Source organism: Stegodyphus dumicola, chromosome 1 (genome assembly GCF_044657685.1).
Source record: "Stegodyphus dumicola isolate Sdum_Otavi_A_Nest chromosome 1, ASM4465768v1".
Taxonomy (NCBI): domain Eukaryota; kingdom Metazoa; phylum Arthropoda; class Arachnida; order Araneae; family Eresidae; genus Stegodyphus; species Stegodyphus dumicola.
In genome coordinates, this window is record NC_140768.1 from 51,227,376 (window position 1) to 51,247,550 (window position 20,175).

General features: G+C 31.7%; 1 protein-coding gene across 2 annotated transcripts in view; it reads left to right on the forward strand.

Moving 5' to 3' along the window:
- The first annotated feature begins 11,236 nt into the window (after positions 1-11,236).
- The window catches only part of LOC118186114 (uncharacterized), a 149,494-nt gene continuing 140,555 nt past the window's right edge, over positions 11,237-20,175 (forward strand). Inside the window, exon 1 of one of the 2 annotated variants that reach the window (XM_035356142.2) lies at positions 11,237-11,419. In XM_035356142.2, the coding sequence (XP_035212033.2) occupies positions 11,252-11,419 (168 nt within the window). In that variant the 5' untranslated portion in view covers positions 11,237-11,251. The remainder of the gene's footprint in view (positions 11,420-20,175) is intronic. The other variant, XM_035356149.2, reaches the window with a different exon arrangement.

The following is a 20,175-nucleotide window of genomic DNA, read 5'->3' on the forward strand; positions in this document are numbered from 1 at the left end:
TTTCTGAAGTAACTTTATAAATTCCGCTACAAATTTTAAGATTCTGTAGAGAGTTTTAGCTATGCCTAGAGACAATAGAATGCTCTACTAATTCAATACAAATACTGATGGTCATATAACAGGCGGTACAGTAACTCAAATGGTTGGTGTTAGTATGCAAATGGTGATGAACGGTCACTAATAGCGCGATAAGCAGTGTAATCTGGGCGCCCTGCAGAGGAGTTAATTGTGTGACTCGCTTTTTTCTCTTACTTTCTTTTTTCTTGCTCCTTCAAGGGAAGACATTGATATAACTCTCTCTTGATATATATTGGGAAAACTAATGAATCCATATCTATTATTATGTATAAATAAATGTGTTTGTAATATTGAAATTTTCATCTACAACCTCTTTTTGGATTACTCCTCTTACTAAGCTATGGTGATGCTGCGCTACTTTGGTAATTTGTTGACGGTAAACCAAAGTAGCGCAGAAGAGAAACTATAACGTTATAAAGAAAATTATAACGTTAAGAGGAATTATTACGTTAAGAGACGGTAAGAGATATTATTGTACGCTCTACTTTGATAATTTGTTGTGAAAGTTTTTACTACAAAAAATGTTTACAACAATAAATAAGTAAGGATACCCATTTGAGGATTTAAGTGAATAGTCGCCGATTTGCATAAATGTGCCAGTATCGTTATGAAATTGTCAGAGTGACAGGACACTCCGAAAATTTCATAAAATTCCTACTTCCTGTGATACAGAGTAAAGAATTGGATGCATCAGTTATAAATATGCGACAAGCTAGAACAAAGGGGATAAGCTAATGAGTTTACCATTTCTTTCGAATTTATCAACTTATTTATATACATTTATTTATTTTTATATTTTATATTTTGGTATTAAATCTTTTTCTTATTATTTTTTATCGCATGAATTTTGCTTTTATAATTATTTCAGCCATTTTTAAGCCATCGCTATCAAGTGACAAGACAAACATCGGTCACTGGAGCCACGAGAAATTTCCTGAATTCCTGTTAGCCCCATACGCTCCTGACAGACAGAGTGAAACAGTCAGTAAATCTTAGTCGACCAATAATTTCAAAATGAGTAAGAAGAAACAACGTTCTTTCTTAAACTATTTTTTAAATTATCAGAAAACTGAATTTAAGTGAAATGCAAGCTATGCATTAGTGTACTAAGCGATGATAAGCCAATAACTGGAAAATGCTACCTCAACTGTAAACTGAAAGTGAAGCTCTTCTGCAAATACTTTTGCTTCTAATTCAGATAACTCTACGAACTCTCTAGCTGAACTTAATATTTTTTTCCAAAATGAAAAATATGTTGTATTATATTTTGTTAATCATAAATTAACTGACGAAGAAAAATTTGATTTTGAATTCTTGGGCTCCAACAATAAAGTATGTGTTTATATGTTTAAGGAAAGTGTTAACAGAAAATTTAAACATATTTTATTATTTTATGAAAAATGATTTAATAATTAAACTAGTATTTCAATGGCGTTTTAAGAAATATAGAACTATGTAAACTTACCCAATATGAAATCAGCGCGTACGCTAGATTTGGCGTGATGTTAAATGGGCGCGTTTGCTAGATTTGGCGCTTTTTGCGCATACATTTTTGCTGAAATTTTTTTTACGGTCCTCAACACGGAATAGTACCAAACTTACGATTAGTGAAACGCATTTGAATGGATTATGTTTGTTGTATGTATATATAAATACACATGTAAAAAAAGTTTTAAACGTTAAAAAAACTGCAAATTGAAGAGTAATACATGATTTAGTTTAATTAAAAAATAAGTTTAGGAATGTTTTTGAACTGATAAAATAAAATAAATATTTTTGTATTGTTGATTGGTATTTTGTTAAACTTTCATCATGAACAATAATAATAGAAAAGAATTATTGGAGTAGTTAAAGCAATAAAAATCAGCGTAATATTCATAAATTTGCAGGACTAGTTTCGAAGGTTCTATATTTAAACTTTTGAAAGTATTCCTGCCACGGAGTATAAAGGTTTTATACTTCGTAATTCCTGAAAATTTATGAATATTGCACTGAATCTTGTTGCTTTAACTCTTCCAATAATCGTTATTCGGGGTGTTACTTCAAATCAAAATGGAAATGAAATTGAATGAATATCATGTATTGTATGTAAATAACCTAGTACAGTTGCATGTGTATTATTTTTAGATTAAATTCAGTTTTTAAATGGAAAAATTATAAATAAGAAAAATAGCGTAACTGTAGTTTTGATATTATGATGGTGACTGCGCTCCCTAAAATTAAATTCTACACTGCTGGCCATTAAAATTGCAGCACCATGAAGGTGCAAATACAAAAAACATAATTATGTACGTAAACAGTATGACATGAAGATAAAGCGATTAAATTTGTAAGCAGTTTGGGGGTTTACAGGGGTGCGAAATTAATAGAAACAGCTGCCACCCTTGGCATCTAAAATGCCCGTTATCTGGTTAGGCATGGTGCTTGGTGCTTGGATGACAGAAACGGACAACTCATTCCATGTTGCCCCACTTCTATCAACCGTATTAGCTGAAATGGGGTAGCCGGCCAGTCTTTCACCAACCCATGACCAGCTGTTTTCAATGGGTGACAGATCTAGAGACCGTGCAGGCCAGGGCAGCAATCGAATACCCTGTATAAAATATTATAACCGTCAAGAATTCAAGTTATCCTGTTTCAAGAAACATTAATTCAAATCACATATAACATCACAAAGGTAAATGAACATTACGAATCAGGTTTCAAAACTTCCAAGTTTATTCAAGTCTAACACGCATTCAACTGGCACTGCCAGATCCAAGAACAAGAAGTATATATCATGAAAGATTTACGCCCTCTTTGGCGATTAAAATATATTTCCACATAAAATTTCTTACACACTGTGCCCGGCTGAACTGTAGTTCAGAACAATCAAGATTATCAGTGATACATGAACATTTTCAAGAATTATTTTCCAGAATCATTATGCATTTCAATACAAATTCAAATTTTTGTAATCAAGAAATGTCACATAAACATCAAGAACATGTAAACTTACCATAGGTCTCAAGAATATCAAGTAAATTTTCATTTATCAAGAATTATTGTTATAACATTCCTGTTCCTTTAGCAGTGTACATGGATAAAGTCAAGAGTGTGCGTAATGCCATTTTTGTGCAATTTTGGGATGTTTTTTAAGTGAAAATAGGTCGACGTGTACATGGATACCGTGTATGTGCAATTCTTAAAAACGCAAGCAGTGGGTGATTCTGCACTTTCTCCCAATTTGGACCCTAATCTTCGCCACGATTAAGCACTTTTGTTGCATAAAAGTTCTAGCATAAGCATAATTTGGCTAGCAAATTGTTGGAAAAAAATGTTGGGTTAAAAAAAAAAGCCTTTACTTCGTGAAAACAAAATGGCGTCAAAAAAAAACTAGCAGGTTGCTGTAGCAGGGTTGGTCGCCAAATTTTCGCCAAAAAATCGCCAAGTTAGCATAATCCAAAGATTAACCTCATTTTTTAACTGTTTGTTTATTATGCTATCATAATTCTCCCTAAGACATCTGTATGACATCTGTATTTCGAATAGTATGACGCAGTAAATTTAAAGTTAATGTTACTTAGTAAATCACTACTGAATATGTAATTTTGGAGAATTTTAATCTAAAAGAATAATGATCTTCCGTTTGAATTGAATAAAGATATGGAGATATAAAGTTAAATTCTGTGTCGTCATTTCGCTCTGATGCCAAGCTTCGTCATTAATGTGCCTGACTACTATATTATATACATATATATATATATATATATATATATGTAAGATAAAAAATATGAAAGCAAACTTACAAATTTAATTCACTAACGTCATCTCTCTGTCCTAAAAATAACGCTTGTAAGTCTAAACTGCGTCATTCAAATTAATCATGCGATCCTATGTAACCCTTATTGCAGATGCCTCTTGACCAATCACCAAATTTCAAACCAAAACTAAAAACTGAAACTTTTGACTCCCTCCCTCCTTTCTAGGAACTGTTGCGTTACTTTTGCTTGTGCTTTCCTCTTCGCCAGATGCTTTACTGCAATCATGTATGAGCTGCTTTATTCGCTTCTATGGCAATATTATCAAAAATTGTAAATGTTCTTTAATAGGCACGAGTAGAGTGCCAAGTGATTGTGGCCACAACATGTTTACTGAAATAAAGGTTAAATTAAATATACCTTCACTGCCAAATTTCTTATTCCTTGTCGATCGGAGTTTCAGAATTCTACGGCACCAAAATTCTAGCTGTTCATTGAGGATACAATACCTGCGTTCTACTGCAGAATCTATAACATATATACAGTGTCTCACAAAAGTGATGGGACACTTGTGCTGTACAAAAGGAAACTGTAATAAAATAAATTAAAAAACATTTAAACATTTTTATGGGTGTGTTTCATACTTAAATTTAGTAACAATTATTACATAATGTTGCGTGCGTACGGGTTCGTTATGAAATGAATGCACAAGTCCGAGGAAAAATGAACAAAAATTTATTATTATTACAACAAAAATGCTTAAATTTTCTCAAATTATCATGCAGTATTACAATATCTCACAGAAGTTATCTTTTAACTACTCAAATGTCCAATAGAACGTAATTCAAAACAGCTAAAGAACTCTAATCCGCGAATTCGCTACAATCAACAAGAGCAGTTTTCTAAACAACAACAAACTAAGCAGCAACTGCAAACTGAGATGTTTTCCTCCTTTTATAAGATTTTAAAATCACGCGCTAGAATTTTCCAGTACTTTCTCCAAATCAAAAAGAGATATTTATTTATTTAATGCACACGCTCTTGTATTTTCAATTTTCTGGCTTAGCTTTCTTTTAATATTCGTCACGCGCTGCACTGCGCGAGAAATAAAACCATTTAACCAATTGAACTAACATTAGCTTTTTAAATACCAAATTCGTAACAATAATATACATTTTCTCAAAATATTAAAATGTTAATTTAATAAAAATACAATTGTTTAGAACGGAGCGAAAAATGGCTCACATAAGTGATGGGACATCATTAGATACTACTACGTACTACAATAAAAATATTTTTTTGGGTTTTTATTTTTACTCAAGAGCAATTGGCAATAATTTATAAAATCGTCTGCAGTATTTCTCTCCAGTTTGTTTTGGAATTTTTGTGTTTTTAGCTCTGTGCAGCCATGAATGCTAAACGAAAAGAAACTTTGCCCGAAGTTCGAAAATTAGTAAGAATTTCATAAACAGAACTTGGTGCCAACAGTAAAACATGGTAGAGGAGGAGTTATGGTATGGGGGTGTATGTCGTCTGCTGGAGTTGGTAATCTTGTTTTTATTGACAGTATAATGGATCGGTACAAGTATATTGACATTTTAAATCAAAATTTGAAATCTTCAGCACGAAAATTGAACCTTCATAACGGTTTTAAATTCTACCAGGACAATGACCCCAAGCACATTGCTTTGAACATTAGACTCTGGCTGCTGTATAACTATCCTGAAATAATAAAAACACCACCACAATCTCCAGACTTAAATCCCATAGAGAATATTTGGCAAGAATTGGAATCAAGAATTCGCAAACACACCATTTCTTCAAAACAACAATATTAAAATCGGTGCTTCAAGAAGAATGGGGTAAAATCACTCCAGAAATCACAAAAAAAAAAAGTCCAATCCATTCCAAGAAGATTAAATCATGTTTTAAATGTAAAAGGAAATCCAACAAAATATTAAAACCTTTTAAAAAGTAAAATTTTTGGATAAATTTGATGGAAAAGTAAGTGTCCCATCACTTATGTGAGCCATTTTTTGCTCCGTTCTGAACAATTGTATTTTTATTAAATTAATATTTTAATATTTTGAGAAAATGTATGTTATGTAATAATTGTTACTAAATTTAATTATGAAACACACCCACAAAAAATTTTTACATGTGTTCTTAATTTATTTTACTACAGTTTCCTTTTGTGAAGCACAAGTGTCCCATCACTTTTGTGAGACACTGTATATATATGTGTGCGTTAAATGATAATATGTTTAATGTTAATATGCATGTATGTAAATTATAATTTGGGAATGTCGCAGACATCAGATATTGAAACAAAGCAATAGTTGCATAAGTAATAAATTTAATTAAAAGCAATCATAGCGGGTTTAAATAATATGCCTTTTATTTTAGTTAAACACTTTGCGGACACAAATAACGTGGCATATTAATCATGCATATTAGTCATCCAGGCGAAGCCTAGGATATAACATTCATATTTTTGAGATAAGAAGAGCAACAGCCAGCAGCAATCTAGTTAGGCCAAGAAACAAGAGCGAAATGTGTTGTGTTCAGGATGAAATTTTAATTTAGAATGGATTAGAGTCGGTTTCAATACCATTTGATTGGATAATTGGCGAAGTTCTAAAATTATTGTTGATTGAAGTCGATTCTGATATAAGTTGTTTTCGTCAGAGCATTATATAAAAGTCATATTATAAGGTATTTTCTTCCACTTTCCTAGCTTGCCTTCGTGGTGTAACGGTAGCACGCTGGGCCGGTATTCCAGAGGTCCGTGGTTGGATTCCCGGCGAAGGCGGTTGCATATTTTTCATCTTTTCTGCTTCCAATTAACCTAATGACTCTACAATATGATATAGATTAAATCTAGAAATGACGCATCCCAGAAAAATTTAATAATGTGCAAGCATGTACATACTAGAAAAACATAATAAAATCCCAAAAAATTTATTTTAAAAACTTTAAAATTTCAAAAATAGATTTTAATATTCATAAAGTGAATAATTGTTGAGCAGGCAAGAGACAGGTCCTTTCAAGGGAAATTTGGCCCAAAGCCTAACTCTTCAATTACCGAATTCGTGTTTCGTCATCTGTATAGGTATGGCTAAAGAAATACATGGAACCAAAAGTAGTGATATGTTAAAATGAGAAATATGTATATATATATTGGAAGCATGCATTGACTTTGAGCATTATTTGTATGCTGTATCGTGTAAGAAACAACAAAGTCAATACATATTTCCATACGTTAGGTATTGATATAATGCAGATCTAAAACAGAGCACAGTAAACAGGTTTGGTATGTTATACGTTAGTTTTTCTCAATCTCTTTAGCAGTATGAACTGAGCAGCTATACAATGACTTGGGATCCAGCTAAACAACCAGTAACAGACTCAAAGTATATATCAGGAGTACTTGTTAAACAGGAAAAAAAAAAAAAAAAAAAAAAAAAAAAAAAAAAAAAAAAAAAAAAAACTGAAATTTTTCAGATTTTAAATTACGTCCAAAGGGGCGTTTTTTTAACGTTTTGAGTGTTACCTTTATTTATTAAATATCATGTTCTTTGCACTTAAACCATAAAATTCAGTTCAAGAGCAATATCGCAAAATAATGTTAAATTAAGCATATCTTTAGAATTTCCGATATACAGTCTCGCGAGCTGGAGATAAAAGTATTTTTTTTTTTATATATATATAACGTTGCCATTTCTCGCTTTTAAAGCATTGAGTTTGTAAATCAAAAATTCGTTAAAGTTTTACAAAATATAAAATCTATAATAAAACAAATTCCAAATTTGGGATTTCAGATGCCCATATTCGCAGTAGGATTTCGTCATTCAAAATTCGATGGCTCTATGTACCATTGTTTTATCACAATGCGAGAAATAGACAATCATTTATGCAGATTTTTCATTATTTAATTTCTTCAAATATAATGCAGGACTCTAACATTTTGTGGCAACAGTTTGAAAAGTGAACCGACTTTTATGAGTCCGACGCAAAATGCCAAAACGAAAGCAATAGTCCTTAGGGACTGAAATCCCTTTGGACTTATATAAAAAAAAAAAAAAAAAAAAAAAAAAAAAAAAAAAAACACCATCAGAATATTCAAGCGCTCTAAACTATTGGCTAATGAACTAAATTTACTGATTATATTATACCGACGTGTAAAGTCTCCCACCTTAACCCAGTCCTTTAGCCTAGCATGCAGGCATACAAGAGTCAAAGCCTCGACCTATCTTTTCTATCTATTTATCCTTTAATAGCGGTTGTGCAGATAAGCCTAGTCTATATATTTGTGTTGCTAAAACTATAAACACCATATTCGCTACAAATGCATAATTGAAGTGCATTCCCAGGCCATGTAAAACTGCTCCATGGTAAAACTACTTCGCAATATTTTGGCTTGCGTGCAGCCAGTTTGAGACCGCTGTCCGAGAGGATTTTCAAGCTGTTTCAAAAATAACTTATTATTTCAACTTCGAGGTCTGGTGGTATTTCAAAATTCAGAGTGTAATTGATATTTTGGCAGCCTACGTAATGCATCGGCACTTTATATTTTCATTCCTAGACAGCATAGCACTGTAAAACCATAAGCATTAAATAATATGCATCGTTTGTAATATAATTTTAGTGCTGCCAATAATAAGAAATATTATACCACAATCATTTGGTAATTATTTTTTAGTATACTCACTACATTGATACATTGATATGTTCGCACGTATGCGGTAATTTAGTAAGTAGGGCGTATTTAGTACCTAGATTTCATGTTTTGTATTTTGAGTCCGTTTATGAGTTTGCATTATTTTAAAATTTGTTATAATCTCCTTAAGACTTACATTGCCTTTACATGCTTAACTTTATTTTTGTTTAAATGCTCACCAGTTCGACAGCTTGTCTTATATGTTTCGTTTCTATGAGAAGTGCTATGTGATCGCGCTCTTTTTATGTTTAGAATTTTTGCCATTTTAGTGACTGTTCCTCAGCATTTAGAATCATCTCTGTTAGTTCGCAGTAAATTCGAAAGTAACTTACTTGATGAAGGTAGGTCGCCACAGACCAAGTACTCAGATGTTTGCACTACTCGAAGAAGAAGCCAAAGTAAATAACACATTTATCCTTGTTGATGAAAATTTTATGCCTAACCTTAAAACAAAACAAAAATTGCTGTAAACTGATGAGAAAACTACGGAATCAATAGGGGACCACAAATTAAGATTTCTATTGGTGTTCTTCCTGAGAGATCAAAATGCGAAGTACTTCCCAATACATAAATTTCTATTCATAAAAATTGTTTTCTTACTTTTTCATCAGCAACTAATAACAGATTTTATTTTAGATATACAAATGCACTCAGATATATATATGTTCTGCTTTACCACTCAGAAATAATACTTAAGTGAATTTTGTGGCATGGGCTATACTTTCACATCATTTTGAGTTTATTAACTTTCTTTAGAATATGGTCCCTTTTATCTCTTGCATGTGTAGTCTCCCTTTTATTTTTTGTTTATTATTTCTGTCTTTAAAATATATTGAACTCGCATTCTCTACACTGACTATATATTCTTTATGGAAATGAATATTTAGAAAAAATAATGCATAAGACAATTAACATTATATAACATTACAGAACTAATTCTAGAATGGCTACCAAATACTGCATTTTTAAAGTAAATAATAGAAGCATATTTCTATCGTAGTTACATGAGAACTGAATAATATGAGATTATAGTATAGTTAGTTATACGAGAATATCTGAAATAATATTTTCACAAGCATACACATAATGCTTCAATACTTGGGTTTTCAAAGCAGAAAAAAATGTAAAATAGTACAAATCCAGAAATAAGTGTCAAAAGTAGCTAGTTATCTGATACATATGTAGATCATATGAGCAGAAATGTGATATATTAATACATATATAAAATCGGATTGAAAAGTAATTGTCCTGCGTTTTCGCAATAAACGCACATTACTCGACTTTTAATGCTAATTTAGCAACATAACAGAACCAAATTAGCAATCAGAGATACCAAACAAATATAAACACATCTTAATCCTGTTTTCCCCCATGTATTTTCCTTTTCTCCTTAGCACCTATTCCCCACATGATATTTAGTTCCGTTGGCATAATGAAATGTCGCCCATATCCTTAAAGGAGCCAAGTTGGCGCAACCAAGGCTGTTCTCCGAACCTTATCCCTTAATATATATATATATATATATATAATATAAAAATACGATGGCTTTGCTCTGTGCGAACAGCTGTAATATTTAATAATTTGTAAATGGTAACATTTAATATTTAGTAATTGTAATTGGCAACACCTTGGATACAGATACAAAATAGAACTATGCTGGTATTGCAGTTCTCTGTGATTATACATTCTAAGATTGTAAATAAATAGTTTCTAAAAGCTAAAAGTGTACCCTCATGAATTAAATATAACAACAGCAACCCACAATTTACTTTCCGCAGTTTCAGGATCTTCCCCCTAGACCAGTACTTTCGAGAACATTTTGGCATATTATATAACCGCTAGTATAAACATACAGTACACGCGATAGCAACTAACTCAGACAGCCAGAACAAAACTTGCAATCTCTGAAAGTTAATCAGCTGCGTACCCAGCGGAACTTGGAACAGACTGCTTTCTTCTACTGATGCTACAAATCCTTGCTGCTGCTCATCACATCTTTATTCCCTTTGTTAGAACAGTTATGACGTAGAAAGTCTAAATTTAATCTTACTTAGTTAAATCACTATTGAATATGTAATTTGGAAAATCTCATCTAAAGGCAAAATGATCTGCTGTGAGAATTGAATAAAGATCTGGAATTTAAAAAGCTAAATCCTTCTTTGTCGTCATTTTGCAGCCTTCTACTCAGCCACAATGTCCGCACTCTGATGTAGTCATATTGTCAAGCTTTGTCATTCCTGTGCCTACCTGCCAAAATATTACAAATGTATATATAGAAAGAGAGAGACAGCTACTGGTATAATAGTTTTGGACAAATAATAATCGAAATCATTGTGTTTTTGAAATTCGTAACAAATGGAGAATAATTAAATATCAACATTGAAAGATTCTGTTGTCTTTCTTGAAATTCTTTTAAAATATATATAATAAAGAAAGAGGTATTCCTTAAGAGTATAAATTAAATGAATTCTAAACGATGTGTTAACTTCTGAAATCTCGGTAAATAATTTATTTCCTTTATAATTACAGTGCAGGTATTTCAATTAAATACTGCTGGTTATGGTTTAACGTGATGTTGTTTACAGGATTAATTAAGCTATTATTTCGTAAACAAATAGAAGTGGCGCAGTATTTGCTCCGTATGTTAAAGACAGTTGCGTTTTTCATCGTTTTTATGAACATCTGTCCTTTCCGTTAGCGCTTATGGTCAATAATGAAGGGTAAATCTCAAAAGAACCAATCAGGAAACGGGACCTTCCTGATACAACTGACAAGTGAAATTAAAATGGCCGCCGCATCCATACCTACAATATCAAGGATAAAACAAAACCTTTCACGAAATAAACAAGATGAAAGGGTTCGCCACCCAACTGTTGAAGAGGTAACATAACTCTTTAAACTTCATACTCTGAGAATCTGATATGAAAAATACGATTTATGCGTACAAAACGGGCTATTTTTTGATTCTCGTTTCGCGGTCGTAAATATTAGCGAAGTGAGTGTTTTCTTAAATGCGGAAATAGTTACCGCAAGTATCACCGGTGTGTTATCAAATCAACTGAGCGATAAGTTTGGAGTAATAATTAGAATTCAGATTTTGAAATGTTATGCATATTAATGCTATATTTTCATCCAGAGCAAAAAATGAGAATGAGGGGAAAAATTCCTCTTGTTTTTGTAATAGATGCTTTTGATCTCGTTTATCCCTTTTTCTCAACATCTTTTCCATTCCAAAACTTAACTCTTTAAATAATATTAAAAAGAGAAATATATATCAGTATAATTAACAAAAAGCCTTATGAAAGAGGATTAATGTAAAGCAATTAATGGATAATTTGTTTTAAAAAGTTGATTTGCATAAGTATCAATATGTTAAATGTGTAATTTGGAATAATTGATCTCCATGCTAAATACATAATGTTTTATTATCGCAGCTATGGATTTACTGTTCGTTATAAAAAGTTAAAACTTGAGATTAAAAATTAATTTTGTAAACAAATGAGGGAATACGAATTTTTTATTTTTTAATTTACAACATTTTTTCGCCTCATGCCCCTCATGATTTCCATGTTTTAGTAGTCTTTAACTAAAGATTTGTATGGATTTAATTGAAGGATTTGTCTGAAAAATGTAATATTAAGATTAAACTAAAGTTGTATTTTGGTTGAGAGATAATTTTACAAAAACAAAAAGAAATTCCAAAAATTGTGTGTAAATAAGTCATTCATAAAAAATGAATATTCTGAAAGATTTCTGTTTTAGTTAAATTATAATCGGAATACACGCATTGTATTTCCCTTTCTGTATATTGTATATATGGTAATTTTAATTTTTATTTATTGCATTTCATTATGTGCTACTGTTTGAGTATTGAATAAAATAAAACAGTTCATATTAATTATTTTTTCCAATCAAATGATGCTTTATATGAGGATTAAATGTTGTATTTTTAAAGCAGATTCTAGATATGGAATAGTTTTTAATGGTACATTGAATGCATAATCTCAAAAAAGACTTAATGAGGTATTAATAATGTCATATTCATTTTGTGTGTGCATGAGAGAAAAATTCTTCCTTAACAATTATATATATTAATTCCATAGTTAAAAATGCCTTAATTTTTCTGTATCTGCACAATGATATTTTATAATATTGATACTCTTAGATAAATATTTTTATTGTTTATTGGGAAATTTTATATTACATATAAATCATTCAGTCCTTCCTTTTTAAAGTGATGACTGCATAAGTATTTGATGACATTAAAAATTTGTGTACTGCAGATTCCGCAATTAAGTTTGTACAATTTTAATGACTAATTAGGGTGATTAATCTTAGTAAAAAAGTACCAGGCATTTCATAATTAAATAAGTAAACAGGGAAAGTTAAATATGAAAATATGCTGCTAACAGTCAGTTATTTTCATATTTAACTTTCCCTGTTTACTTATTTAATTACAAAATGCCTGATACTTTACTTATTTAATTACAAAATCCCTGTTTACTTATTTAATTACTAATTACAAAAAGTCGTTGGTGCTAGCATGTCAGTATGTGGCTAAGCTTTAGTGAATGAATCAACTTGCCAAGTGAAAATAGAGTGAGGGCTTGTGCAAAATGTATGACTCTAAACGCCGTGTTCTTTGAAAAAATCATGAAGTGTTGCGAAGTTCATAAGACATAGTTAAAGAGCATTAAAGTGTTTTGTTTCAGATTTCTAGAGTTTTTAGTACTTAACATTCTGAGTTTTAATGAAAAAATGAAACTTTCTAATGATCTGCACTTCCACTGAAAATGTTTGAAATACTATTCACAAGACAAAGCAATATGTTGCCAAAAAGTATTTATGCGTCAACCCATACGTCTGACGATGCCGAATTTGTACAGTTCTCTGATTTTTTTTTAACCCTTAAGTACAGACATTCATTTTCTGTTACGTAAACACGGAGAAGTGGTCTCTCAGACTGTGCTCTATTTTATGCATTTTAAAAATATAAAATTTTAAAATAATATACTCTTGTTATTATATAAGCATCAATACACTTTGCTTGTTATAGTGGAGTAATTAATTTTTTTTTAAAACTCTAAAATTAATGCATAAAATTTAATTTTAAAATTATATATGAAAAAGTATGGAACAATTAATTAAATAAATGAAATAAACATTACTTACTTGCAAATGTGTACAAACTAAACTATTTAATAAATTTTTCCTCTACAGAATCTGGATTATATAAAATAATACAAAAAGTATGATATGTAAAGAATATTAAAAAAATGCAGCACATTATTTTAAGCATTTTTAACACAATTTTTGCAAATTCTCTTGGCACATTCATTACATATTGGATTCTTGAGGCTGAAACATAGTTAGTAGTTTTTCTTCTCAATCTAGGAGGGACAAGAAACTATGTTTTGTTCTTTTTAGGGGTATCAGTTACATATGGGCTAGAATAGATTCCGCTGGAAACTCCTAGCACTCTCTGAATGCACATTTTTATTTCTTGGTTCAAAGTTGGCTTTTGAAGCCTCTGTTCTATATGTGGTTTCACTAATTCTGATAATAACTCCATTAAAAATTAATTTTTTCCGCCAATTTGGCACTATCTCTTAATGAGTGATAAGTGCATTAATTCCACTTACATCAAGTAAACCTGAAGAATATGGCCATTGGCCATCGCCTTGTTCTTCGGCTTGTAGAATGTTTAGAACATTTTTCATCCAGTGCATCTACACTTCCTTCAGTCACGTTGTAAAATGTTATTATTTCTGGTTTCTCAGTTTCAAGGTCTTCTGATTTCGAATGATGCACTGAAGAAATGAGAATAACGCTTTTTAATTTTTGAGGCACCTGTAAAACGAGAGTCATTCTATGTGTGAATGCATAATGAGAAGATCCACCACTTTTAATTTTATTTGGAAAAAATTCACCTGGTATTTCTCTCTCTGTTTTTTTTTTTTTTTTTAATTTTTTTTAAATTTTTTTTTTATTATTATTTCATAGTACCCAACCTATGTCAAACCTCTATAGTTGAGTTCTTGTACAAATTTTGACACTCAAGTAGTAATAAAGCCATCTGCCCCTCATGCTAGAAAAAAGTAACGTAAACGCAGAAGTGAGGTCTATATGACCATGGCCCAAATTTAAAAATTATTAAAAAAAAAAAAAAACTTAACGGATAGAGTTTAATAAAAATTTAGGAATATTTATATTTTATGCCAACTTGAAAGTACTGAAAAGAAGAAGAAAAACTGTATAACTTATAAGCAGTTTCGTAGTTCTAAAATATTGGCATGGTCATATAGACCCCACGTCTGTGTTTAAGTGTTAGGCAAAAGCAGATTGCTCAGCACATAGGGTAACAGTGCAAAAAAGAAGAGTTTATTAAAAGAGGTGAGTGTTTTGTCGCCAGTGTTTCTCAATTTTAAAATTTTATTGAGGGTAGAGCAGACTTTAAGATACCCCTTGTGGTATGGCGAAGTTGTTTGATTTATCGCCAAGTTGTTGTTTCATTTATGGTAGCCTGAGTAGTTCAATGTTATGGAAACCCTATTGTGACGTAATGGGGTGCATGATTGTGAGAAATTTTGAATCATGAGATGTGTTGTAAGCGTTTTTGTGGTGTGTGTTGGTTTGATTCTCTAGAGGGTAGAATGGCCGAGTGTAGTAAGATTAATTTGAAGTTTCTGTACAATTTGGAGCGAAAGGGGAAAAGAGCTTTAATTGACTGGTGTGTAAATGAAGGTTTACTTAGTAGCCATTATAAGTGTCCTGTATGTAGGAAGGATATGCGTCTAGTCGAACATAACTGTTTAGATGGATTTGAATGGGTTTGTAGGAAGAAAGGTTCAGATGGTCACTATGTGAAGCGTTCGATCAGAAAAAGTACCGGGTTTGAAAAAAGTCATTTGATTGATATTTTGATTTTTATGTGGCTCTTGGTGTATGAAGTGAACTCGAAAATCATGGTAAGTGAATATTTGCTTTTGGTAGTGCTTAAATGTATAACATGTTTTTTCTTTTTTATGTTATTTTATTGTTTGGTTTAAAATGTATTTTATTGAGATTATGTATTTTTTGTTTGCCTATATTGTAGAATTTGATGCTCATTTGACTTTGTAAGTGAAAATATATCGATGTGTACATGGACAAAGTAAAGGGAGTGCGCAGTGCAAGTTTGTGCAATTCTGGGATTTTTTTTAAAGTGAAAATAGGTGAACGTGTACATGGTTAAAGTCAAAGGAGTGCACAATGCTATTTTTGTGCAAATCAGGGATTTTTTTCAAGTGAAAATAAGTCGATGTGTACATGGATAGGGAGTTTGTGCACTAGTTTGGCTTGTTATTTTGGCTTTGTGTAGCAGCGATTTTTGGCGCAAAAATCGAAAGCAAACACAACGAGTCAAAGAATTGCACAAAATCGGTATCCATGTACTGCCAAATTTCGCCAAGGGGTACCCTAAACTATACTTTTACCTTTATTGATTTTGATTGCTTTTGTTTAGAATTATGTGCCACTATTCTGGGTAAAACTATATTTGATGGTGCCCCCTTGGTGATTTTTGGTGGTACATGGACACAGAGTTTATGCAGTTCTTTGATTTGTTATTTTAGCTTTGTTTAGCAGCGATTTTCGTGCTAAAATTCGCCACTAAACAAAGCCAAAATAACAAGTCAAAGAAATGCACAAACTCGCTATCCATGTTCACATCGACCTATTTTCACTTAAAAATAAATCCCAGAATTGCACAAACTCAGCATTGCGCGCAAAGGTATGTAATCTCAATAAACTGCATTTTAAATCAAACAATGAAATAACATAAGAAAGCACTACGCACTACACAAAGGAAATAGCCTCCTACCTTATTTAGAAATTTCTGCGTCTTCAGTCTGTGGCACACAAAACTCCTTAGTGGCATTTAAAAACTTTCCTCAAACCATGTTCGCTTTCTAATGGAACGTTTTATATGGTGACCATTTGAACCTTTCTTGCGACAAACCCATTCAGAGCCATCTGAACTATCTTCATGTTCGACCATATGCATTTCCTTTGTACAAACAGGACACTTATAATTACTACTAAGTAAACCTTCATTTACACACCAATCATTTAATGCTTCCACCCTCTTTGTTCCAAATCCTATAGAAATGTCAAATTAATCTTACCACATTCAGCCGTTTTATGGTGTAAACCGCAAAATAAGCAACTTCCTAACCAACATCCAACACACAAACAAGCCCTTACAAATCTTTTTCCTATCAGTCAAATTGAGGCAACCAATTACGTCATAATAGGGTTTTTCATAATATAGTCAAAAGTCTTTAATCCGGACCCCAAAGCTAGAAACTTTCTGCGCATGCACATAATACGTTTATGCATGCATGTTTAATGTATAACGGACGGTATAAGCTAAGCTAAAATGATCTAATTATCTATTTCAGTTAATGTTGCAGATTGCGTTGTTCCTTAATCTTCTAATTGGATCCGGCATTTTATTTTTTGCAGGCTTTTAGAGCAATTTTATAAAAGTAAGCTTGAACTTTCGATTATGTAAAACAGAATTTCCGATTCTGGAGCTACCAAAGGATCTACAAAGCGAAAGCATGTTTCGATGTCCATCAAACAAAAAGTGGAATTGCTGCAAAAAATGGATAGAGGCATATCCTTTGATTCTCTAATCATTCCGAAATCTGTTTATCAATTTCACGCTGCTCTGCGGGAAGGGGGGGGACGACGCGGAATGATGGGCGGAAAGTTTCCAGTTATGAGAATAATTTATTAGTGGCAAATACTAGCACTGCATGGCAGATGATGGCCAATAGATCAACACTTGTCACCTACCAAAAAGTGTTGGCAGGTGCATAGTGGAAAAGAATACTATGCTTAACATTTGAAATTTGAATTAATTTAACTTAAGTACTCATTTACATCTCAGAACCAAACCATGTATCAATTCGCTTTTCTTGGGCAGTTCATTTCTCTCAAATTCGTTGTTTTGTATGTTTGATTTCTGTATTTTACCTCAATGGATTTGAAAATTTGGAATTTACCAACAAACTAACAAGTGGTAATTATATTCTTTCAAGATAAAAGTGTCGGTGTTCAAATAAGCATCCGATGAAAAGTCAAATATTTGTTGGAGGCTAAAATGTTTTGCTATCTTTGGTCAGGCAGAGAAGAGAAAGGCCTCTGAAAAAGGAATGTGATTTAAGAATTCACACGTTCTATTTCTCATTCAGCGTACGATTTATTTATTCGTAGTGTGAAGAGCTGACTTCCATTAACTTTTGTTAATGACAACTTCAATTAAATAACAGTATGACAGTGGAGTGGAACAGTTATCTTCAAAAGGTTTGTTGCAGTTCTTTGATATCTCATCATAAAACTAAGGTCAGTGGTGCTGACAAAATTGTACAAATTAATGAAAGTTGGTTCATGGAACGGAAACATGACGTAGGTCACATATTACATCCACAGTTGGTTTTCAGAGGTTTATGGCGAGAAACGGGAGAGTGCTTCTTATTATATTCCAGATTGCTCTGCGAAGAGTTTAATGGATGCGATAGAGAATAATATAGCAGATAGAACAGCAGTAGTTTCGAACTGCTGGGAAAGTTACAAATCATCTGAGTGCTGTGAAATGTAATAATTTCACAATGAATCATTCATTTATTTTCAGTTCAATCCAGTCACAACTTTTCATACCTAATCAAATGCCGAAGAAGTACTGCCTGCCAGCATTTTGACTCTTACTTACTAAGAATTCTTGTCGCATCGCATATATCCGAAGGCCAAAATGTTTTTTGCCATACCAGCGGATATTTATAAATTTATTTCAGTTTTTTTTGGTAATTAAGAATGAAAAAATTCTTTGAAACTATAAATTGCTACCTATAAACTATGCTTATAATCAGAAATTGTTTACGATTAAAAAAAAAAAAAAATACCAGAATGTGGGTCAGGTGCGTAATGGAAAAGTATGGAATAGATTACTATATAATTGGCACAATTTAAGGGAAAATAATCCCATTTACAGCAGAAGACCAGAATTTTGCAATGCTTAGGACTAGAGGTTGTGTAGATTCAAGCATTTTGCAGATTTCAGGACAGAAAACATAAATCATAATATTTAGTCTTAAAGTGAAAAATAAATAAGGACATATACAAACATTAAGGGGAGTTGGAACCCCAAAATCTTCAAAAAATTGTGATTTCGGATTTTTGCATTTTCAAATTCTCTACACTTTTATCTTTCTAAAAATGCCATTCTTTAATCTCTATGACAATTAGAACTGTAAAAAAAATCTAGTTTTAATTTGTCATCTACTGCTTTGATCAATGAGGGTTTTTTACACACATGCGTTTTTCTCCAAACGTGATTTTTTTATACTCGATGTACCTTTTCTCAGGAACTACTGCTCAGAAGTATCTAAACTTTTTATGGCTTATTTATTAGGTTCCCTAATATTTACTGAAATGAGCTTTTTGTAATAAACTTAGAAAAAATTTAAAAAAAAAATTTTTTGGTGTGAGAAAAGTGCTAAATTTTACTATGCCTAACAAAATATCTTGTAATTTACTCTAAAATTCAAAATGTTTCAAAAGCTCATTTCAGTATAGTCAGATAGGTATACTTTAATTACAGAAAAAATTTCCAAGCTTGTATCTACAGCAGATTTTGAGAAAAGGTACATTGAAAATGGCCAATTTAACATTGTCGGTATAGGGGTTTCTGATACCCCTTAAGGACCCATAAATTTAAAGATACATGAAAATAACAGACATTAATAAAGAATAAAATATTTAATTTTTTGTACATGTTTCAAATTTTTTTCTGATAGAGATTTGTTATAAAACTTAAGGGTGCTTCAGAGTAATTTTTTTTTTTTTTTTTTTTTTTTGTAAATTATATGTAATCTCTTGCTTTGTGACACAGCTCTGTTGTTAAAAAAAATTAGGTATTTTTCAGGATATTCCAGACTTTCATGAAATGATACTTTCTTACTCCTTTCGAATTCACTATTTGTGTCAATGTCGGAATCGTTTCTTACTGTGTGGAGGTCAAAATAGAACCAATAATTTCATTTTTCATCAGTCATCTGATATGCTAGTGTTGCTCATTTGGATACATCATCCATTCAGAAATGTCTTCTCACAAAGCCTCTTCATTTGTTTATTCTTTCAAATAAAGAAGCAATTCTCTTGTTTACCCTCTGCTCGCAAAACCAGAAAATTCACTGTCATCACTCTCAGTAAACAGAGAAGATGGCCATACATTACTCCAGCCATTTACTAATGTTTGGAAAACAGAATTCCATGACTCTGCTAACAAATAGATGCAGTCTTAATTTTAAATTCTTTTAATAGTCACAAAGGGAAATGGAATGATCTTTTGAAAGAATTTTGTTCAGAAACTATGATTTGTAGTGCCATTTACGTAATGCATTTCCTACCTGTCACTGTATTAAGAATCTCTAAAATTAGAAATATTTTTACCTTCAAAAAATCTGGATAAAAAACAAAAGAGTACCACTAAACAGTTTTGTGAAGCTCAGGAAATGCAATCTAGTAAGTCATAACTCGAAAGACGAGTTGAGTAAAGTCATCGGCTTCTTTACCTTGATGTAGAAGGGGGGG